The sequence below is a fragment of the Salmo salar genome, chromosome ssa07 (assembly GCF_905237065.1).
Source record: "Salmo salar chromosome ssa07, Ssal_v3.1, whole genome shotgun sequence".
NCBI classification, from domain to species: domain Eukaryota; kingdom Metazoa; phylum Chordata; class Actinopteri; order Salmoniformes; family Salmonidae; genus Salmo; species Salmo salar.
The window spans coordinates 3,252,948-3,278,997 of record NC_059448.1 but is presented as its reverse complement, the minus strand read 5'-3'; the positions used below and the strand labels follow the sequence as shown (position 1 = coordinate 3,278,997).

The following is a 26,050-nucleotide window of genomic DNA, read 5'->3' as shown; positions in this document are numbered from 1 at the left end:
ACTTGTTCACATTACTTTAATAAAATCACTTTTCAATCCCAAATGATAACTAACAATTATTTAAGCTTTGACCAAAATCCCGAGGTTTGTAAGACCCTGAGTTTAATAATAATTAGTCAAAGACTCGTTACAGTTTATTCACGAGAACGTTCTGAAGTCCATAATACAAAGATCATTTTATAACTCACTCCCTACTTACGCACATACCTACACACAAACAGTAGGTAGCCTACGCACATACCTACACACAAACAGTAGGTAGCCTACGCACATACAGACACACGGACAGTAGGTAGCCTACGCACATACAGACGCACAAACAGTAGGTAGCCTACGCACATACAGACACACAAACAGTAGATAGCCTACGCACATACCTACACACAAACAGTAGGTAGCCTACGCACATACAGACACAAAAGAGCCTACGCACATACAGACACACAAACAGTAGGTAGCCTACGCACATACAGACACACGGACAGTAGATGGGCTACGCACATACCTACACACAAACAGTAGATAGTCTACGCACATACCTACACACAAACAGTAGATAGCCTACGCACATACAGACACACAAACAGTAGGTAGCCTACGCACATACAGACAGTAGATAGTCTACGCACATACCTACACACAAACAGTAGGTAGCCTACGCACATACAGACACACAAACAGTAGATAGCCTACGCACATACAGACAGTAGATAGCCTACGCACATACCTACACACAAACAGTAGGTAGCCTACGCACATACAGACAGTAGATAGTCTACGCACATACCTACACACAAACAGTAGGTAGCCTACGCACATACAGACAGTAGATAGCCTACGCACATACCTACACACAAACAGTAGATAGCCTACGCACATACAGACAGTAGATAGTCTACGCACATACCTACACACAAACAGTAGGTAGCCTACGCACATACAGACACACAAACAGTAGGTAGCCTACGCACATACAGACACACAAACAGTAGGTAGCCTACGCACATACAGACACACGGACAGTAGATAGCCTACGCACATACAGACACACGGACAGTAGGTAGCCTACGCACATACCTACACACAAACAGTAGGTAGCCTACGCACATACAGACAGTAGATAGTCTATGCACATACCTACACACAAACAGTAGGTAGCCTACGCACATACAGACACACGGACAGTAGATAGCCTACGCACATACCTACACACAAACAGTAGGTAGCCTACGCACATACAGACACACAAACAGTAGATAGTCTACGCACATACCGACACACGGACAGTAGATAGCCTACGCACATACCTACACACAAACAGTAGATAGCCTACGCACATACAGACACACAAACAGTAGGTAGCCTACGCACATACCTACACACAAACAGTAGGTAGCCTACGCACATACAGACACACATACAGTAGATAGCCTACGCACATACAGACAGTAGATAGTCTACGCACATACCTACACACAAACAGTAGGTAGCCTACGCACATACAGACAGTAGATAGTCTACGCACATACCTACACACAAACAGTAGGTAGCCTACGCACATACAGACACACAAACAGTAGATAGCCTACGCACATACAGACACACGGACAGTAGATAGCCTACGCACATACAGACACACGGACAGTAGGTAGCCTACGCACATACAGACACACAAACAGTAGGTAGCCTACGCACATACAGACACACGGACAGTAGATAGCCTACGCACATACAGACACACGGACAGTAGATAGCCTACGCACATACAGACACACGGACAGTAGGTAGCCTACGCACATACAGACACACAAACAGTAGGTAGCCTACGCACATACAGACACACGGACAGTAGATAGCCTACGCACATACCTACACACAAACAGTAGGTAGCCTACGCACATACAGACACACGGACAGTAGGTAGCCTACGCACATACAGACACACAAACAGTAGGTAGCCTACGCACATACAGACACACGGACAGTAGATAGCCTACGCACATACAGACACACGGACAGTAGGTAGCCTACGCACAAACAGTAGGTAGCCTACGCACATACAGACACACAAACAGTAGGTAGCCTACGCACATACCTACACACAAACAGTAGGTAGCCTACGCACATACCTACACACAAACAGTAGATAGCCTACGCACATACCTACACACAAACAGTAGGTAGCCTACGCACATACAGACAGTAGATAGTCTACGCACATACCTACACACAAACAGTAGGTAGCCTACGCACATACAGACAGTAGATAGCCTACGCACATACCTACACACAAACAGTAGATAGCCTACGCACATACAGACAGTAGATAGTCTACGCACATACCTACACACAAACAGTAGGTAGCCTACGCACATACAGACACACAAACAGTAGGTAGCCTACGCACATACAGACACACAAACAGTAGGTAGCCTACGCACATACAGACACACGGACAGTAGATAGCCTACGCACATACAGACACACGGACAGTAGGTAGCCTACGCACATAACACACAAACAGTAGGTAGCCTACGCACATACAGACTACACACAAACAGTAGGTAGCCTACGACATACAACAGAGAGTCTACGCACATACCTACACACAAACAGTAGGTAGCCTACGCACATACAGACACACGGACAGTAGGTAGCCTACGCACATACAGACACACAAACAGTAGGTAGCCTACGCACATACAGACACACGGACAGTAGATAGCCTACGCACATACAGACACACGGACAGTAGGTAGCCTACGCACAAACAGTAGGTAGCCTACGCACATACAGACACACAAACAGTAGGTAGCCTACGCACATACCTACACACAAACAGTAGGTAGCCTACGCACATACCTACACACAAACAGTAGATAGCCTACGCACATACCTACACACAAACAGTAGGTAGCCTACGCACATACAGACAGTAGATAGTCTACGCACATACCTACACACAAACAGTAGGTAGCCTACGCACATACAGACACACATACAGTAGATAGCCTACGCACATACAGACACACAAACAGTAGATAGCCTACGCACATACAGACACACAAACAGTAGGTAGCCTACGCACATACAGACACACATACAGTAGGTAGCCTACGCACATACAGACAGTAGGTACCCTACGCACATACAGACACACATACAGTAGATAGCCTACGCACATACAGACACACAAACAGTAGATAGCCTACGCACATACAGACACACAAACAGTAGGTAGCCTACGCACATACCTACACACATACAGTAGATAGCCTACGCACATACAGACACACATACAGTAGATAGCCTACGCACATACAGACACACAAACAGTAGGTAGCCTACGCACATACAGACACACATACAGTAGATAGCCTACGCACATACAGACAGTAGATAGTCTACGCACATACCTACACACAAACAGTAGGTAGCCTACGCACATACAGACAGTAGATAGCCTACGCACATACCTACACACAAACAGTAGATAGCCTACGCACATACAGACAGTAGATAGTCTACGCACATACCTACACACAAACAGTAGGTAGCCTACGCACATACAGACACACAAACAGTAGGTAGCCTACGCACATACAGACACACAAACAGTAGGTAGCCTACGCACATACAGACACACGGACAGTAGATAGCCTACGCACATACAGACACACGGACAGTAGGTAGCCTACGCACATACCTACACACAAACAGTAGGTAGCCTACGCACATACAGACACACGGACAGTAGGTAGCCTACGCACATACCTACACACAAACAGTAGGTAGCCTACGCACATACAGACACACAAACAGTAGGTAGCCTACGCACATACCGACACACAAACAGTAGATAGTCTACGCACATACCTACACACAAACAGTAGATAGCCTACGCACATACAGACACACAAACAGTAGATAGCCTACGCACATACAGACACACGGACAGTAGATAGCCTACGCACATACCTACACACAAACAGTAGATAGCCTACGCACATACAGACACACAAACAGTAGGTAGCCTACGCACATACCTACACACAAACAGTAGGTAGCCTACGCACATACAGACAGTAGATAGTCTACGCACATACCTACACACAAACAGTAGGTAGCCTACGCACATACAGACAGTAGATAGTCTACGCACATACCTACACACAAACAGTAGGTAGCCTACGCACATACAGACACACAAACAGTAGATAGCCTACGCACATACAGACACACGGACAGTAGATAGCCTACGCACATACAGACACACGGACAGTAGGTAGCCTACGCACATACAGACACACAAACAGTAGGTAGCCTACGCACATACAGACACACGGACAGTAGATAGCCTACGCACATACAGACACACGGACAGTAGATAGCCTACGCACATACAGACACACGGACAGTAGGTAGCCTACGCACATACAGACACACGGACAGTAGGTAGCCTACGCACATACAGACACACAAACAGTAGGTAGCCTACGCACATCAACGGACAGTAGATAGCCTACGCACATACAGACACACGGACAGTAGGTAGCCTACGCACAAACAGTAGGTAGCCTACGCACATACAGACACACAAACAGTAGGTAGCCTACGCACATACCTACACACAAACAGTAGGTAGCCTACGCACATACCTACACACAAACAGTAGATAGCCTACGCACATACCTACACACAAACAGTAGGTAGCCTACGCACATACCTACACACAAACAGTAGGTAGCCTACGCACATACCTACACACAAACAGTAGGTAGCCTACGACAACGACCAGGACAGTAGGTACCCTACGCACATACAGACACACAAACAGTAGGTAGCCTACGCACATACAGACACACAAACAGTAAGTAGGATGTATCATTTTACATTTACATTTTAGTCATTTAGCAGACGCTCTTATCCAGAGCGACTTACAGTAGTGAATGCATACATTTCATTTCATACAATTTTATTTTTTTCCCCCCTGTGCTGGCCCCCCCGTGGGAATCGAACCCACAACCCTGGCGTTGCAAACACCACGCTCTACCCACTGAGCATAGTTCTCACTACTGTTTATCACTACCAAGCTGGCAGTTCCCTGCTCCCGAGATTAGAGGCACCTTGAAAGGACTCCCTGTCCTATCGTAAGTTTCTCAGAGTTCTAACCAGGTCAGGTCATACACAGTTTTAATTGTTCTTGGTATTTTCTTAGTCTCACACACACACACACACACACACATTTCTACTCGTCTCGACCAAACCTTATTAGACTGAAGTTTATCATTCTAATTCATTATACATGTTACAGAATCGAACCATTACTAATAGTTACGTTTGTCTAATTATTCATTATATATGTTACGTAATGTCATAATTACGTGGTGGGATGTCATTACTTAACATATAAATCCTTATCAAAAGTAAATAAGGTTATGACTGTGAATACCAAGTATCAATCTCTAGATTATGTATTAGCGATGTTGTAGCAACGCTGCTCTCTATATACTAGGATCTTCTGTGCAGGCGGGGGAAAAAAAACACAGACCGGACAAGTAGTGCGCAATGGATTATGGTCGTTGTAGTTAATGACCACGATTTCTGCTAAACAGTAGAATAGGCTTGTTGGAAACTACAACTCCCTACTACATCACAGTTCAGGCTGGATAGAGAAAAAACCTACTACATCACACAGTTCAGGCTGGATGTCATTTAGAACTACAACTCCCTACTACATCACACAGTTCAGGCAGGATGTGAGCTCACAGAAAACAACAAATGGAATATCGTTGCCAGATGATAGAACAAAATAACCAACATTCGATCGCACAGCACAACACACACACACACACACACACACACACACACACACACACACACACACACACACACACACACACACAGAGACACACACACACACACACACACACACACACACACACACACACACACACACACACACACACACACACACACAGAGAGAGACACACACACACACACACAGAGACACACACACACACGCACGCACGCACACACACACACACACACACACACACACAGAGAGACACACACACACACACGCGCACAGAGAGAGACACACACACACACGCACGCACACACACAGAGAGAGAACACACACCACACACACATGCACGAACACGCACGCACACACGCACGCACGCACACACACACACACACACACACGCAGAGAGAGGACACACACACACACACGCGCACAGAGAGAGAGACACACGCACGCACGCACGCACACACACACACACACGCAGAGAGAGAGACACACACACACACACACGCGCACAGAGAGAGAGACACACACACACACACACACACACACACACGCACACACACACACACACAGGCACACACGCACACACACACACACACACACACACACACACTAATGCACACGCACACGCGCACGCACGCACGCACACACACTCACAGAGAGAGAGACACACACACGCACGCACACACTAACACACACACACACACACACACACACACACACACACAAACACACACTGTCGCGTTCGTCGTAAAGATGGGACCAAGGCGCAGCGGGAATGTGTACGCTCATCTTCTTTATTTAATGACAAGAAAACGAAACAAAACACTTAATACAAAAAAACAACGACGAGAAACAGTCCTGTGAGGCACACAGCTACACAAGGAACAACTACCCACAAAAACCCATGGAAAAACACCCCTACTAAATAGGACCTTCAATCAGAGACAACGAGGAACAGCTGCCTCCAATTGAAGGTCAAACCAATAAACTAAGCATAGAAATAGATAAACTAGACACAGACATAGAAAATAGACTAACATAGAACATTGCCCAACAAACCCCGAAACACATTAAAACAAACACCCTCTGCCACGTCCGTGACACACGAACACACACACACACTTTAAATAAACTTGATTTGGCGTGCATCCAAAACGGCACCTGACCCACCCTATTCCCTAAAGAGTGACCAGAGCCCTATGGGTGCCATTTTGGAACAAAACCGATTAACGATCAAGGCTGAGGGCTCTATGGTTGGGTTGTGTTATAGGATCAAGGCTGAGGTCTCTATGGTTGTGTTGTAGGATCAAGGCTGAGGACTCTGGATGTGTTGTTTTGTAGGATCAAGGCTGAGGGCTCTATGGTTATGTTGTAGGATCAAGGCTGAGAACTCCATGGTTGTGTTGTGTTGTAGGATCAAGGCTGAGGGCTCTATGGTTGTGTTGTGTTGTAGGATCAAGGCTGAGGGCTCTATGGTTGTGTTGTGTTGTAGGATCAAGGCTGAGGGCTCTATGGTTGTGTTGTAGGATCAAGGCTGAGGACTCTATGGTTGTGTTGTAGGATCAAGGCTGAGGGCTTTATGGATGTGTTGTGTTGTAGGATGAAGGCTGAGGACTCTATAAATGTGTTGTGATGTAGGATCAAGGCTGAGGGCTCTATGGTTGTGTTGTAGGATCAAGGCTGAGGGCTCTATGGTTGTGTTGTAGGATCAAGGCTGAGGGCTCTATGGTTGTGTTGTAGGATCAAGGCTGAGGGCTCTGGATGTGTTGTTTTGTAGGATCAAGGCTGAGGGCTCTGTGTTGTGTTGTAGGATCAAGGCTGAGGGCTCTATGGTTGTGTTGTGTTGTAGGATCAAGGCTGAGGACTCTATGGATGTTTTGTGTTGTAGGATCAAGGCTGAGGACTCTGTGTTGTGTTGTAGGATCAAGGCTGAGGGCTCTGTGTTGTGTTGTAGGATCAAGGCTGAGGGCTCTATGGATGTGTTGTAGGATCAAGGCTGAGGGCTCTATGGATGTGTTGTAGGATCAAGGCTGAGGGCTCTATGGTTGTGTTGTATTGTAGGATCAAGGCTGAGGACTCGATGGATGTGGGTGTTGTCATGCTGTTCTATGGTCTGTACTATGGAGTGATGGGACGGGACTTTGCTGAGATCTGCTCAGACTACATGGCCTCAACTATAGGGGTGAGTACTATACACATACACTATACACATAGAGTATACACTATACACATAGAGTATACACTATACACATGGAGTATACACAGAGTATACAGTATACACATAGAGTATACACTATACACATAGAGTATACACTATACACATAGAGTATACAGTATACACATACACTATACACATAGAGTATACACTATACACATAGAGTATACACTATACACATGGAGTATACACATAGAGTATACAGTATACACATAGAGTATACACTATACACATAGAGTATACACTATACACATACACTATACACAGAGTATACACTATACACATACACTATACACATAGAGTATACACTATACACATAGAGTATACACTATACACATAGAGTATACAGTATACACATACACTATACACATAGAGTATACACTATACACATAGAGTATACACATAGAGTATACACTATACACATAGAGTATACACATACACTATACACATAGAGTATACAGTATACACATACACTATACACATAGAGTATACACTATACACATACACTATACACATAGAGTATACACTATACACATAGAGTATACACTATACACATAGAGTATACACTATACACATAGAGTATACACTATACACATAGAGTATACACTATACACATGGAGTATCTGTTGATGTAATTTTGTTGCACTACTATATAGTCCAGGGGCGGGTCGATTTGTTTGGCCCGAGGACCAAATCGGGATTTCTAAATTCAATGGAGCCCCGCACATATTGGGGGGGGGATTTACTTTGTCAAAAATCTATCTGCGGGCGAGAAAAAGGGCAGTTATTTGAAAATATATAATAAATATATATAATTTCTACATCTAGTTTTAGGCGTTCTAGAGTGGCCTGTAGTGGTTTTTATCATTTTGTTTTACTCAAATCTCCCACGTGCCGTAGTTTACCCACAAATTATATATTATGTTGTTGTTGCAGTACTTTAACATGTAGTTGTTGTTGTTGTTGTTGCAGTACTATAACATGTTGTTGTTGTTGTTGTTGCAGTACTATAACATGTTGTTGTTGTTGTTGCAGTACTATAACATGTTGTTGCAGTACTATAATATGTTGTTGTTGCAGTACTATAACATGTTGTTGTTGTTGTTGTTGTTGCAGTACTATAACATGTTGTTGTTGTTGTTGCAGTACTATAACATGTTGTTGCAGTACTATAACATGTTGTTGTTGTTGTTGCAGTACTATAATATGTTGTTGTTGTTGTTGTTGTTGTTGCAGTACTATAACATGTTGTTGTTGCAGTACTATAACATGTTGTTGTTGCTGTACTATAACATGTTGTTGTTGTTGTTGTTGTTGCAGTACTATAACATGTTGTTGTTGTTGCAGTACTATAACATGTTGTTGTTGTTGTTGCAGTACTATAACTTGTTGTTGTTGTTGCAGTACTATAACATTTTGTTGTTGTTGTTGCAGTACTATAACTTGTTGTTGTTGTTGCAGTACTATAACATTTTGTTGTTGTTGTTGCAGTACTATAACATGTTGTTGTTGTTGTTGCAGTAGTATAACATGTTGTTGTTGTTGTTGTACTATAACATGTTGTTGTTGTTGCTGTACTATAACATGTTGTTGTTGTTGCTGTACTATAACATGTTGTTGTTGTTGCTGTACTATAACATGTTGTTGTTGTTGTTGCAGTACTATAACATGTTGTTGTTGCAGTACTATAACATGTTGTTGTTGTTGTTGTTGTTGTTGCAGTACTATAACTTGTTGTTGTTGCAGTACTATAACATGTTGTTGTTGCAGTACTATAACATGTTGTTGTTGCAGTACTATAACATGTTGTTGTTGTTGTTGTTGCAGTACTATAACATGTTGTTGTTGTTGTTGTTGTTGCAGTACTATAACATGTTGTTGTTGTTGCAGTACTATAACATGTTGTTGTTGTTGCAGTACTATAACTTGTTGTTGTTGTTGCAGTACTATAACTTGTTGTTGTTGTTGCAGTACTATAACATTTTGTAGTTGTTGTTGCAGTACTATAACATTTTGTAGTTGTTGTTGCAGTACTATAACATGTTGTTGTTGTTGCAGAACTATAATATGTTGTTTTTGTTGTTGCAGTAGTATAACATGTTGTTGTTGTTGCTGTACTATAACATGTTGTTGTTGTTGCTGTACTATAACATGTTGTTGTTGTTGTTGCAGTACTATAACATGTTGTTGTTGTTGTTGTTGTTGTTGTTGCAGTACTATAACATGTTGTTGTTGTTGCAGTACTATAACATGTTGTTGTTGTTGCAGTACTATAACATGTTGTTGTTGTTGTTGCAGTAGTATAACATGTTGTTGTTGTTGCAGTAGTATAACATGTTGTTGTTGTTGCTGTACTATAACATGTTGTTGTTGTTGTTGCAGTACTATAACATTGTTGTTGTTGTTGTTGTTGTTGCAGTACTATAACATGTTGTTGTTGTTGTTGTTGCAGTAGTATAACATGTTGTTGTTGTTGTTGCAGTACTATAACATGTTGTTGTTGTTGCAGTACTATAACATGTTGTTGTTGTTGCAGTACTATAACATGTTGTTGTTGCAGTACTATAACATGTTGTTGTTGTTGTTGTTGCAGTACTATAACATGTTGTTGTTGTTGCAGTTCTATAACATGTTGTTGTTGCAGTACTATAACATGTTGTTGTTGTTGCAGTACTATAACATGTTGTTGTTGTTGTTCCAGTACTATAACATGTTGTTGTTGTTGCAGTACTATAACATATTGTTGTTGTTGTTGCAGTAGTATAACATGTTGTTGTTGTTGTTGCAGTACTATAACATGTTGTTGTTATTGTTGTTGTTGCAGTACTATAACATGTTGTTGTTGTTGCAGTACTATAACATGTTGTTGTTGCAGTACTATAACATGTTGTTGTTGTTGTTGTTGCAGTACTATAACATGTTGTTGTTGTTGCAGTACTATAACATGTTGTTGTTGTTGCAGTACTATAACATGTTGTTGTTGCAGTACTATAACATGTTGTTGTTGTTGCAGTACTATAACATGTTGTTGTTGTAGTTGTTGCAGTACTATAACATGTTGTTGTTGTTGCAGTACTATAACATGTTGTTGTTGTTGCAGTACTATAACATGTTGTTGTTGTTGCAGTACTATAACATGTTGTTGTTGTTGTTGCAGTACTATAACATGTTGTTGTTGTTGTTGTTGCAGTACTATAACATGTTGTTGTTGTTGTTGTTGCAGTACTATAACATGTTGTTGTTGCTGTACTATAACATGTTGTTGTTGTTGCAGTACTATAACATGTTGTTGTTGTTGTTGCTGTACTATAACATGTTGTTGTTGTTGTTGTTGCAGTACTATAACATGTTGTTGTTGTTGCAGTACTATAACATGTTGTTGTTGTTGCAGTACTATAACATGTTGTTGTTGTTGCAGTACTATAACATGTTGTTGTTGTTGTTGCAGTAGTATAACATGTTGTTGTTGTTGCAGTAGTATAACATGTTGTTGTTGTTGCTGTACTATAACATGTTGTTGTTGTTGTTGCAGTACTATAACATTGTTGTTGTTGTTGTTGTTGTTGCAGTACTATAACATGTTGTTGTTGTTGTTGTTGCAGTAGTATAACATGTTGTTGTTGTTGTTGCAGTACTATAACATGTTGTTGTTGTTGCAGTACTATAACATGTTGTTGTTGTTGCAGTACTATAACATGTTGTTGTTGCAGTACTATAACATGTTGTTGTTGTTGTTGTTGCAGTACTATAACATGTTGTTGTTGTTGCAGTACTATAACATGTTGTTGTTGCAGTACTATAACATGTTGTTGTTGTTGCAGTACTATAACATGTTGTTGTTGTTGTTCCAGTACTATAACATGTTGTTGTTGTTGCAGTACTATAACATATTGTTGTTGTTGTTGCAGTAGTATAACATGTTGTTGTTGTTGTTGCAGTACTATAACATGTTGTTGTTATTGTTGTTGTTGCAGTACTATAACATGTTGTTGTTGTTGCAGTACTATAACATGTTGTTGTTGTTGCAGTACTATAACATGTTGTTGTTGCAGTACTATAACATGTTGTTGTTGTTGTTGTTGCAGTACTATAACATGTTGTTGTTGTTGCAGTACTATAACATGTTGTTGTTGTTGCAGTACTATAACATGTTGTTGTTGTTGTTGCTGTACTATAACATGTTGTTGTTGTTGCTGTACTATAACATGTTGTTGTTGTTGCAGTACTATAACTTGTTGTTGCAGTACTATAACACGTTGTTGTTGTTTTTGTTGCGGTACTATAACATGTTGTTGTTGTTGTTGCAGTACTATAACATGTTGTTGTTGTTGTTGCAGTACTATAACATTTTGTTGTTGTTGCTGTACTATAACATGTTGTTGTTGTTGTTGCAGTACTATAACATGTTGTTGTTGTTGCAGTACTATAACATGTTGTTGTTGTTGCAGTACTATAACATGTTGTTGTTGTTGTTGCAGTACTATAACATGTTGTTGTTGTTGCAGTACTATGACATGTTGTTGTTGTTGTTGTTGCAGTACTATAACATGTTGTTGTTGTTGCTGTACTATAACATGTTGTTGTTGTTGCAGTACTATAACATGTTGTTGTTGTTGTTGCTGTACTATAACATGTTGTTGTTGTTGTTGTTGCAGTACTATAACATGTTGTTGTGTTATGTTGTTGTTGTTGCAGTACTATAACATGTTGTTGTTGTTGCAGTACTATAACATGTTGTTGTTGTTGTTGTTGCAGTACTATAACATGTTGTTGTTGTTGTTGCAGTACTATAACATGTTGTTGTTGTTGCAGTACTATAACATGTTGTTGTTTCAGTACTATAACATGTTGTTGTTGTTGCAGTACTATAACATGTTGTTGTTGTTGCAGTACTATAACATGTTGTTGTTGTTGCTGTACTATAACATGTTGTTGTTGTTGCAGTACTATAACTTGTTGTTGCAGTACTATAACACGTTGTTGTTGTTTTTGTTGCGGTACTATAACATGTTGTTGTTGTTGTTGCAGTACTATAACATGTTGTTGTTGTTGTTGCAGTACTATAACATGTTGTTGTTGTTGCTGTACTATAACATGTTGTTGTTGTTGTTGCAGTACTATAACATGTTGTTGTTGTTGCAGTACTATAACATGTTGTTGTTGTTGCAGTACTATAACATGTTGTTGTTGTTGTTGCAGTACTATAACATGTTGTTGTTGTTGCAGTACTATGACATGTTGTTGTTGTTGTTGTTGCAGTACTATAACATGTTGTTGTTGTTGCTGTACTATAACATGTTGTTGTTGTTGCAGTACTATAACATGTTGTTGTTGTTGTTGCTGTACTATAACATGTTGTTGTTGTTGCTGTACTATAACATGTTGTTGTTGTTGCAGTACTATAACAGTTGTTGTTGTTGCAGTACTATAACAGTGTTGTTGTTGTTGTTGCAGTACTATAACATGTTGTTGTTGTTGTTGCAGTACTATAACATGTTGTTGTTGTTGTTGCAGTACTATAACATGTTGTTGTTGTTGCAGTACTATAACATGTTGTTGTTGTTGTTGCAGTACTATAACATGTTGTTGTTGTTGTTGCAGTACTATAACATGTTGTTGTTGTTGCAGTACTATAACAGTTGTTGTTGTTGTTGTTGCAGTACTATAACATGTTGTTGTTGTTGCAGTACTATAACATGTTGTTGTTGTTGCAGTACTATAACATGTTGTTGTTGTTGTTGCTGTACTATAACATGTTGTTGTTGTTGTTGTTGCAGTACTATAACATGTTGTTGTTGTTGCTGTACTATAACATGTTGTTGTTGTTGCAGTACTATAACATGTTGTTGTTGTTGCAGTACTATAACATGTTGTTGTTGTTGCAGTACTATAACATGTTGTTGTTGTTGTTGCAGTAGTATAACATGTTGTTGTTGTTGCTGTACTATAACATGTTGTTGTTGTTGCTGTACTATAACATGTTGTTGTTGTTGTTGCAGTACTATAACATGTTGTTGTTGTTGTTGTTGTAGTACTATAACATGTTGTTGTTGTTGTTGCAGTACTATAACATGTTGTTGTTGTTGTTGCAGTACTATAACATGTTGTTGTTGTTGTTGTTGTTGTTGCAGTACTATAACATGTTGTTGTTGTTGCAGTACTATAACATGTTGTTGTTGTTGCAGTACTATAACATGTTGTTGTTGCAGTACTATAACATGTTGTTGTTGTTGTTGTTGCAGTACTATAACATGTTGTTGTTGTTGCAGTACTATAACATGTTGTTGTTGTTGCTGTACTATAACATGTTGTTGTTGTTGCAGTACTATAACTTGTTGTTGCAGTACTATAACACGTTGTTGTTGTTGTTGTTGCAGTACTATAACATGTTGTTGTTGTTGTTGCAGTACTATAACATGTTGTTGTTGTTGTTGCAGTACTATAACATGTTGTTGTTGTTGCAGTACTATAACATGTTGTTGTTGTTGCAGTACTATAACATGTTGTTGTTGTTGCAGTACTATAACATGTTGTTGTTGTTGTTGCAGTACTATAACATGTTGTTGTTGTTGTTGCAGTACTATAACATGTTGTTGTTGTTGTTGTTGCAGTACTATAACATGTTGTTGTTGTTGCAGTACTATAACATGTTGTTGTTGTTGCAGTACTATAACATGTTGTTGTTGTTGCTGTACTATAACATGTTGTTGTTGTTGTTGCAGTACTATAACATGTTGTTGTTGTTGCAGTACTATAACATGTTGTTGTTGTTGTTGCAGTACTATAACATGTTGTTGTTGTTGCAGTACTATAACATGTTGTTGTTGTTGTTGTTGCAGTACTATAACATGTTGTTGTTGTTGTTGCAGTACTATAACATGTTGTTGTTGTTGCAGTACTATAACATGTTGTTGTTGTTGTTGTTGCTGTACTATAACATGTTGTTGTTGTTGCAGTACTATAACATGTTGTTGTTGTTGTTGTTGCAGTACTATAACATGTTGTTGTTGTTGTTGCAGTACTATAACATGTTGTTGTTGTTGCAGTACTATAACATGTTGTTGTTGTTGCAGTACTATAACATGTTGTTGTTGTTGTTGTTGCAGTACTATAACTTGTTGTTGTTGTTGTTGCAGTACTATAACATGTTGTTGTTGTTGCAGTACTATAACATGTTGTTGTTGTTGCTGTACTATAACATGTTGTTGTTGTTGCAGTACTATAACTTGTTGTTGCAGTACTATAACACGTTGTTGTTGTTTTTGTTGCAGTACTATAACATGTTGTTGTTGTTGCAGTACTATAACATGTTGTTGTTGTTGTTGCAGTACTATAACATGTTGTTGTTGTTGCAGTACTATAACATGTTGTTGTTGTTGTTGCAGTACTATAACATGTTGTTGTTGTTGTTGCAGTACTATAACATGTTGTTGTTGTTGTTGTTGCAGTAATATAACATGTTGTTGTTGTTGCTGTACTATAACATGTTGTTGTTGCAGTACTATAACATGTTGTTGTTGTTGTTGCTGTACTATAACATGTTGTTGTTGTTGTTGTTGCAGTACTATAACATGTTGTTGTTGTTGCTGTACTATAACATGTTGTTGTTGTTGTTGCAGTACTATAACATGTTGTTGTTGTTGCAGTACTATAACATGTTGTTGTTGTTGCAGTACTATAACATGTTGTTGTTGTTGTTGTTGCTGTACTATAACATGTTGTTGTTGTTGTTGTTGCTGTACTATAACATGTTGTTGTTGTTGCAGTACTATAACATGTTGTTGTTGTTGTTGTTGCAGTACTATAACATGTTGTTGTTGTTGTTGCTGTACTATAACATGTTGTTGTTGTTGCAGTACTATAACATGTTGTTGTTGTTGCAGTACTATAACATGTTGTTGTTGTTGTTGCAGTACTATAACATGTTGTTGTTGTTGTACTATAACATGTTGTTGTTGTTGCAGTACTATAACATGTTGTTGTTGTTGCTGTACTATAACATGTTGTTGTTGTTGCAGTACTATAACATGTTGTTGTTGTTGTTGTTGCAGTACTATAACATGTTGTTGTTGTTGTTGTTGCAGTACTATAACATGTTGTTGTTGTTGCAGTACTATAACATGTTGTTGTTGTTGCAGTACTATAACATGTTGTTGTTGTTGCTGTACTATAACATGTTTTTGTTGTTGCAGTACTATAACATGGGAGGAATGCCGTCCAGGAGCCTGACAGATGATATCTGTGCGGTCTGTGGCCAGAAGATCCTAGTAGACGTGGATGAGGAGGGGATTATAGAAGATACCTACCAACTCTCCTGTAACCACATGTATCCTATCCACTAGGCTTGGGCAGTATACCATATATACCGCATACTGGTCAATACCGTTGAAACTAATTATTTGAAGATTTTGTGTGCAATACCTTAGGCTGATAAAGCAGATTGCATTCTTAATTTCACCTGTCACATGATTATTTTAATCATGAAGCTTACCATATGTTCCCCAGAACAGTTCAGCCAGTCACGTGTTAGTTTTGTAAGTAGCACAATGCTAGAAAGCAGGAGCAGGTGAATCCACAGTGTTCTGTATCTATTGGAGAGTCTCTGTTGTACGTCGCGCGTGAGGTGATGAAGTTACACTTGTATGCAATTCAATACTAAATGTAATTCACTAGTAAATGTAATTCACTACTAAATGTAATTCACTACTAAATGTTTGCCCTCAGATATCTTATAATGGCTTTCTGCCGGAAGTCAAAGAGCTCTGGATGAGTTATCTGTACAGCTGCCATGTTTTCCCTGCGCTTCCTGCTAGCGTTTGTTTCTCCTCTGTTCTCCCATCGACACATGCTGCTCTTCCTTCAGAAAAGCATGCATCGCAACTTTGTTCATTTGTTCATTTTCTCGTTCAGGTTCGCTTGTAAATGTCCACACTCACCGAAAATGACATTCGGTAGCTACTAGCAATGCTTGTATAACTGAGCTAGATTTGCCAATTAGTTTATGTTTAGTTTTTCGCTCGTTAGCATTTAGCTAACAGCGTCTGTGATATCCCTATTAGTTTGTGCTAATTTTGTTAGCGTTCTGGTAATAGAGGCCCAATGGGCTATTCTTGCGTTTCTATCGCCCCCTTGTGTGCTATGCCGGTACTACAGTGGATACCGCCCAAGCCTACTATCCTCACGACATTGTGAGAATTATAGAAGAAATCTACCAGCTCTCCTGTAACCACATGTATCCTATCCTCACTGCACTGTGTGGATTATAGAAGGTATCTACCAGCTCTCCTATCCTGTATGTTATGTCACTCTCCCTCCTCTCTCTCTCTCTCTCTCTCTCTCTTTATTCCCCCCTCTCTCTCTCTTTCCCCTCCTCTCTCTACTTCTCCCCTCTCTCTCTCTCTCTCTCTCTCTCTAAATGGCGTCCTTTTCCCTATATAGTGCCCTACTCTTCCCTTAATTACTGCACCAAATCGATTCCCATAAAAATGGATTGTCGGTTTACTTCCTGAATTTACTCTTTGGTTGAAGATAACAAAGGTTAAGACCACGTAATAATTCCATGCAGAAGCGTTTAAAAATAAACAAAATCATTGGACCAAGCGCTGGAGCGAAAATTGACTGGTATTGAATTAGCAATACAGAAAGTTCACCATCAAAATGGAAAATAAACACAATCAAAGAGATTTCTTTTGTTGTTGTTGTTAACTTCTCAGAAAACCCATAGCATAAGTCATTTAAATGTTTTTCTAATTATCTACAACCACGTTATTCAATCCCTGACTGCTGGTCACGTTTTCAATACTAATCCTGTAGAATTAGCCCAATGTGACGGTCCAATGAATGTGTTTATTTTCTAACGCTGCCTCATGAAATTATAATGTCGTCTTAACCCGTATTTTTAGACCTTGAATTTACTGGAATTGATCCCAACCCTGCAACTGAGGATGATCAACGAGTGTTAGCATGGCGGCTAACTGTCCCATGATTTCCTATGTGAAATGCTAATTATTTTTTTACGCTGGCTCTAGTTGTTGCAGTACTATAACTTGGGTGGTTGTTGTGGATTCTTTAACGACAACTCTGCCTCCAGATTCCACGAGTTCTGTATCCGTGGCTGGTGCATTGTGGGTAAGAAGCAGACGTGTCCGTACTGCAACGAGAAGGTCGACTTGAAGAGGATGATGAACAATCCGTATCCTTTCATTGGCAGAGGCGAGATCCACAGGACACAGGGATTGGCTGAATCTGAGAGCACATTTTACACACACTTATTCTTATCAGCCTTTGAAATCGTTGCATGTTGCGTTTAATATTTTTGTTCAGTATAATTGTAAAGAAAAGTTTTAAACATGTTTTACAGCAATCATTTTGATCTGATGAATGGTCAGTGTTTGTTTACGATAATTGTAAATTATAGTTTTAACCATGTTTTGAGGCTATACAGTGTTTCTTTACAATTATACATTGTTTACAAACAATGGAGTAAAACAGGCTTACTTGCTGACCAGACAGCTCGCTTGCGTCCGCCCGCCCGCCGGCCTGCCATCGCGTGCATGTTGATTTGGTCCCCACCACACCAATTTGACGACAGGTCAATATGCAAACGTTTATGGCAATTTAGTTAACTAGCTTGCTGTTGCTAGTTAATTTGTCCTGAGATATCAAAATTGTGTTGTTTATTTTACCTGAAATGCACAAGGTCCTCTACTCCGACAATTAATCCACAGATAAAAGAGTAAACTGAGTTTTGTTTCGAGTCATCGCTCCTCCTTCAGGCTTCTTCTGTGGACTTTATATGGCGGTTGGTAACCAACTTTAAGGTGCATTACCACCACCAACTGCACTGGAGTGTGGACCTCAGTTCATCTTTCAATCACCCACGTGGGTCTATGCTTCTTAAAACCGATGTGGGACTTGCAGCGCGTCAAGCTACACAAGTAGAACCAAGTTGTATTTTAGCACCTGTCTACGCAGACGCTCGTTGACGCTCGCGAGCAGTGTGGGTGTAATGATTGACATTTTATTTTTGCAACGCTGGCCCTCGCGACCAGCATGTTACAGTATACGATTGGATCTGACGGGGTACAACAGTTGAACTAAGTTCATGAGGCATAAGTTCTATTTTTCTTAGAATCAATGTGTGCGTATATATCATTCACTTATGAGCAGAGCTCTGAATGAACTTTTTTTTCCATTGGTAGATGTTAAAAAAAGTAAGGAGCACCAGGCAAAATATTGTCCTATCGCTCCTAATTGTCATCAGTTGTTACCTTGACGATGTAGAATCACAACAAACAAACCTCCAGCAGGTGGAGTTCAGTAACTACGGAGAGATTGATGGTGAGATGCTGGAGGAAGTGTTTAATCGGTCAGTAGTCTACATGAGTCGTATGAGAAGAATGCAATTGTTGAATTTATGTAGATATTCTAAAGTGTTTTGATAACTTACATAGGGTTTCTCCCCATACCATTTCAATTCAGTAATAATAATATAATACAAGGGACCCTGGCTTTATCAAATGATAGCTACCTACATAACCAGCCATCTACATAACCAGCAATAACGTTATCTAACGAGCCTGGCCTACATAACCAGCAATAACGTTATCTAACGAGCCTGGCCTACATAACCAGCAATAACATTATCTAACGAGCCGGGCCTACATAACCAGCAATAACGTTATCTATCGAGCCTGGCCTACATAACCAGGAATACCATTATCTAACGACGTTAGCTTAATTATGCCACAGAGTTCATTGTATTCCAGTATCAATCGGTACGTTCACCACCACTGGTCATTGCACACCAAGCTAGCGTGTTACTGGTGCGGACTTGGGGACCGACGAACTCCAAGCTCCTATTCCACATACTAGCCAGCTACGGTCTTTTGGGCAAGGCAATGAAACCATAGAACTTTGGCTGTGGAGGCGTTGGTCAATCCGTACAGGACCCATGATCCTTTTGAAGGCATCGGGAGCAATGAAAACAATTGAGCCCCGTTCAATGAAAGGCTAGCGAAGGGGCAATTTGCACATGGAGCTTGGCTAAAAGACGGGGCATGATCTGTTGACATAATTGTTAATCCAAAGACAACTTTCATTTACTCGTTGTGACGCTCTGAGGTTCCAAACTCAGTTTAAGACGAGACTGACTTTACGACTAAAATTATCCTATTTTAAACACAACACACTTTAAATGAAGTTTTAGCAACGATTGGTGTTTTAGGTTGCTGGACCCAGTGGTGTTTTAGGTTGCTGGACCCAGTGGCGTTTTAGGTTGCTGGACCCAGTGGCGTTTTAGGTTGCTGGACCCAGTGGCGTTTTAGGTTGCTGGACCCAGTGGCGTTTTAGGTTGCTGGACCCAGTGGCGTTTTAGGTTGCTGGACCCAGTGGTGTTTTAGGTTGCTGGACCCAGTGGTGTTTTAGGTTGCTGGACCCAGTGGTGTTTTAGGTTGCTGGACCCAGTGGCGTTTTAGGTTGCTGGACCCAGTGGTGTTTTAGGTTGCTGGACCCAGTGGCGTTTTAGGTTGCTGGACCCAGTGGCGTTTTAGGTTGCTGGACCCAGTGGTGTTTTAGGTTGCTGGAAATGTGCTTTCTGGTCTTAATATGAGATTAGTTAGAGTTAGGCATAAGGTTAGCGTTATGGTTAAGGTTAGGTTTAGAAGAGAAATTCTGACATAATTCTGACTTTGTAGCTATGGTAACGAGAGACGAACTTCCACTTAGCCGCGTTAATATGCGAAGCCACTCGTCTCTAATCATGTAGATTTGTTTTCCGAGGAGGTGTATCGGAAGGCAGAATCTCCGACAGTGTCCTCATCATCATCATCATCATCATCGTCTTTTTCTGATTGATCGTTTTTGTCATTTAAAAAAAAAAAAAAAATTGTCAAAGAACTTAAATTATTTCAGTGTTGCTCTTCTTGCTAGTTAGCTTGCTAGCTAACACCGTTACTTAACGGACAGAAAATGAACGGCACAGTTCTGAGGGAAAGTTTGAGCGAAAAAGGGATTGGATGTGTGTACCAGGCATGTGATTTGTTTTAATTAGCAACATTTTAAACATTTTGTAGAATTTATGATTGGTTATGATTTGTAAACCAATGTATCGGCCTGTCTGTAGTTGGAGCAGACAAGAGTGTTGAAGCAAAATATTGTTACGCTTTGAGTTTTTTTTATTTTTTTATATATATATATATATTGGATAATGTTTTTTGTCTCACGTTGCTTACATGATAAATGTACCGGTCGTACTGCAACCTTTTTCTGCAACCAAGGCCATGTTAATAAATTGTATTCTTCAAGAATCAATCAATTAATTGAAGATTCAAGAATCTTCAATTAATTTATAATTAATTTAGAATTCCACAAATGGACCAATCGCTCCTTAACACCTACCCCTCCCCCTCCTCCCCCCAGCTGGGAGAGAACACATGTCCTGTACGGACAGCTCTTGGATTGGCTGAGATACCTTGTTGCCTGGCAACCCATCATCATCGGAATAGTCCACGGAATCAACTTCACCCTGGGGCTGGAATAGTAGCAGTAGTAGAACTCTGGGATGACGATGACGATCGTCTTGCAGAACTCCCTCCCCAGAATTCCCTCTCCGAACTTTTGGAATCCGTGCGTTTAATTTATTGGACCCCCCCCCCCCCCCGTCTCCCTCTAACACAAGTGTTTATTTATGATCTGTAAATTCTGTACTTTATACAATGCTTGCATCCCAAATGGCTCCCTATTCCCTATATGGTCTGCTCCTTTTGGTTAAATGTAGTGCACTATAAAGGGTATATGGAGCCATTTGGGATGTAGAATATGTAAAGTGTTTACTATGACGGGTTTCTTTACCATTGCGGTTTGTTCTACAGTTTATACTCCGCAGATAGACTGGTATCTGGTATACCTGACCTGATGACTGGCCTCTCTCTCCCTCTCTCTCTCTCTCTCTCTCGCTCTCTCTGTCTCTCTCTCTCTGTCTCTCTGTCTCTCTGTCTCTCTGTCTCTCTCTCTCTCTCTCTCTCTCTCTCTCTCTCTCTCTCTCTCTCTCTCTCTCTCTCTCTGTCTCTCTGTCTCTCTCTCTCTCTCTCTCTCTCTCTCTCTCTCTGTCTCTCTCTCTCTCTCTCTCTCTCTCTCTCGTCTCTCTCTCTCTCTCTCTCTCTCTCTCTCTCTCTCTCTCTGTCTCTCTGTCTCTCTCTCTCTCTCTCTCTCTCTCTCTCTCTCTCTCTCTCTCTCTCTCTCTCTCTCTCTCTCTCTCTCTCTCTCTCTCTCTCTCTCTCTCTCTCTCTCTCTCTCTCTCTCTCTCTGTCTCTCTGTCTCTCGTCTCTGTCTCTCTCTCTCTCTCTCTCTCTCTCTCTCTCTCTCTCTCTCTCTCTCTCTGTCTCTCTCTCTCTCTCTCTCTCTCTCTCTCTCTCTCTCTCTCGCTCTCTCTCTCTCTGTCTCTCTCTCTCTCTGTCTCTCTGTCTCTCTGTCTCTCTCTGTCTCTCTCTGTCTCTGTGTGTCCCAATACCCGACCTGATGCACTAGGTATTGTGAAGCAAAGTGTTGGCCATGCGCGTATTGGGACACTAGGCCATATCACAGCGTTAGTCCAGTCACCACCACAAAAAAAAGCTGCTTTTGTCTTTTTAAAACCTGTTGTTTGAACTTGAAGTGCATCCCAAATGGCACCCTATTCCCTATGTAGTGCACTACTTTTAACCTGAGCCCCTATTTAGGCAATAGGGTGGTATTTGGTATGCACGCTTATTTAGCCTGGGGGAAGTTCACATCAAAGTTCAGCATCTCTTGTTCAAAGATATAGATAAGGGTTCACATTAACTCAGAGATTCAGAGTAGGAAATCTGTTCTAGGATCAGTTCAGCCTTTAATGAATCAGATTAAATGGACGGGGGGGGGACCTGATCCTAGATCAATACTCCTACTGTTCTAGGATCAGTTCAGCCTGTAATGAATCAGATTAAATGGACAGGGGGGGGGGACCTGTTCCTAGATCAATACTCCTACTGTTCTAGGATCAGTTCAGCCTGTAATGAATCAGATTAAATGGGGGGGGGGACCTGTTCCTAGATCAACACTCCTACTGGTCTAGGATCAGTTCAGCCTGTAATGAATCAGATTAAATGGGGGGGACCTGTTCCTAGATCAACACTCCTACTGTTCTAGGATCAGTTCAGCCTTTAATGAATCAGATTAAATGGGGGACCTGTTCCTAGATTAACACTCCTACTGGTCTAGGATCAGTTCAGCCTTTAATGAATCAGATTAAATGGGGGGGGACCTGTTCCTAGATTAACACTCCTACTGGTCTAGGATCAGTTCAGCCTGTAATGAATCAGATTAAATGGGGGACCTGTTCCTAGATCAACACTCCTACTGTTCTAGGATCAGTTCAGCCTTTAATGAATCAGATTAAATGGGGGGACCTGTTCCTAGATTAACACTCCTACTGGTCTAGGATCAGTTCAGCCTTTAATGAATCAGATTAAATGGGGGGGGGGACCTGTTCCTAGATTAACACTCCTACTGGTCTAGGATCAGTTCAGCCTATAATGAATCAGATTAAATGGGGGACCTGTTCCTAGATCAACACTCCTACTGTTCTAGGATCAGTTCAGCCTGTAATGAATCAGATTAAATGGCGGGGGGGGGACCTGTTCCTAGATTAACACTCCTACTGGTCTAGGATCAGTTCAGCCTGTAATGAATCAGATTAAATGGCGGGGGGGGACCTGTTCCTAGATTAACACTCCTACTGGTCTAGGATCAGTTCAGCCTGTAATGAATCAGATTAAATGGGGGGACCTGTTCCTAGATCAACACTCCTACTGTTCTAGGATCAGTTCAGCCTGTAATGAATCAGATTAAATGGGGGGACCTGTTCCTAGATCAACACTCCTACTGTTCTAGGATCAGTTCAGCCTGTAATGAATCAGATTAAATGGGGGGACCTGTTCCTAGATTAACACTCCTACTGGTCTAGGATCAGTTCAGCCTGTAATGAATCAGATTAAATGGGGGGACCTGTTCCTAGATCAACACTCCTACTCTGTGAATATGGTTCCAGTGTTACTAAACTAGTTTACAAAGTCTGATTTCTTGGATATTATTTATTTATGGGGAATACTTTAGGACGTGATGACGTACACAAATACCAACATGCATCCCAAATGTCATCCTATTCCCTATATAGTGCACTACTTTAGACCAGAGCCCTATGGAACCCTATTCCCTATATAGTGCACTACTTTAGACCAGAGCCCTATGGAACCCTATTCTCTATATAGTGCCCTACTTTAGACCAGAGCCCTATGGAACCCTATTCCCTATATAGTGCACTACTTTAGACCAGAGGCCTATGGAACCCTATTCTCTATATAGTGCCCTACTTTAGACCAGAGCCCTATGGCACCCTGTTCCCTATATAGTGCCCTACTTTAGACCAGAGCCCTATGGCACCCTGTTCCCTATATAGTGCCCTACTTTAGACCAGAGCCCTATGGCACCCTGTTCCCTATATAGTGCCCTACTTTAGACCAGAGCCCTATGGCACCCTGTTCCCTATATAGTGCACTACTTTTCAAATCAATCAAAGTGTATTGGTTGCTTGCACAGATATGGAGGTGTTATAGCAGGTGTTATAGCAGGTGTTATAGCAGGTGTTATAGCAGGTGCAGTGAAATGCTTATGTTACTATTTCTGACAGTGCAGCAGAATGTCTCACAAATAGGTCCCTACGGCCCTGGTCTGAAACCCTATTCAAATAGGTCCCTACGGCCCTGGTCTGAAACCCTATTCAAATAGGTCCCTACGGCCCTGGTCTGAAACCCTATTCAAATAGGTCCCTACGGCCCTGGTCTGAAACCCTATTCAAATAGGTCCCTACGGCCCTGGTCTGAAACCCTATTCAAATAGGCCCCTACGGCCCTGGTCTGAAACCCTATTCAAATAGGCCCCTACGGCCCTGGTCTGAAACCCTATTCAAATAGGCCCCTACGGCCCTGGTCTGAAACCCTATTCAAATAGGTCCCTACGGCCCTGGTCTGAAACCCTATTCAAATAGGCCCCTACGGCCCTGGTCTGAAACCCTATTCAAATAGGTCCCTACGGCCCTGGTCTGAAACCCTATTCAAATAGGTCCCTACAGCCCTGGTCTGAAACCCTATTCAAATAGGTCCCTACGGCCCTGGTCTAAAGTAGTGCACTATATAGGGAATAGGGTCCTATAGGGCTCTGGTCTAAAGTAGTGCACTATATATAGGGAATAGGGTCCCATAGGGCTCTGGTCTAAAGTAGTGCACTATATAGGGAATAGGGTCCCATAGGGCTCTGGTCTAAAGTAGTGCACTATATAGGGAATAGGGCTCTGGTCTAAAGTAGTGCACTATATAGGGAATAGGGCTCTGGTCTATAGTAGTGCACTATATAGGGAATAGGGTTCTGGTCTAAAGTAGTGCACTATATAGGGAATAGGGTTCTGGTCTAAAGTAGTGCACTATATAGGGAGCCGTTTCAGACGCTGCCAGAGTCTTCACAGCCCATGTCCCCCAGAGGGTTTCTGAAGGTTGACCGATAAAGAGGCCTGACCGATAAAGAGCTGTTGGCTATATGTTTTCCTGTTTCAAACCTCTCCTCTGGGACCTCTAGGGGTTATAAACCTCTCCTCTGGGACCTCTAGGGGTTATAAACCTCTCCTCTGGGACCTCTAGGAGTTATAAACCTCTCCTCTGGGACCTCTAGGGGTTATAAACCTCTCCTCTGGGACCTCTAGGGGTTATAAACCTCTCCTCTGGGACCTCTAGGAGTTATAAACCTCTCCTCTGGGACCTCTAGGAGTTATAAACCTCTCCTCTGGGACCTCTAGGGGTTATAAACCTCTCCTCTGGGACCTCTAGGTGTTATAAACCTCTCCTCTGGGACCTCTAGGGGTTATAAACCTCTCCTCTGGGACCTCTAGGGGTTATAAACCTCTCCTCTGGGACCTCTAGGAGTTATAAATCTCTCCTCTGGGACCTCTAGGGGTT

The 26,050-nt window shown here is 41.2% G+C and overlaps 1 protein-coding gene across 9 annotated transcripts in view; it reads left to right on the top strand.

Annotated features, from left to right (window-relative positions):
- rnf175 (ring finger protein 175) overlaps positions 1-22,061 on the top strand; it is a 47,962-nt gene extending 25,901 nt beyond the window's left edge. Inside the window, exons 6-10 of one of the 9 annotated variants that reach the window (XR_006770552.1) lie at positions 7,874-7,994; positions 16,220-16,353; positions 16,752-17,296; positions 18,118-18,219; positions 21,447-22,061. Coding sequence is in view for 6 of the 9 variants with exons in the window: in XM_045721426.1 (XP_045577382.1) it covers positions 7,874-7,994; positions 16,220-16,353; positions 18,118-18,219; positions 21,447-21,567 (478 nt within the window). In the remaining 3 variants the exon portion in view is untranslated. The other 8 variants (XR_006770550.1, XR_006770551.1, XM_045721428.1 and 5 more) reach the window with 8 other exon arrangements.
- The last annotated feature ends 3,989 nt before the right edge of the window (positions 22,062-26,050 follow it).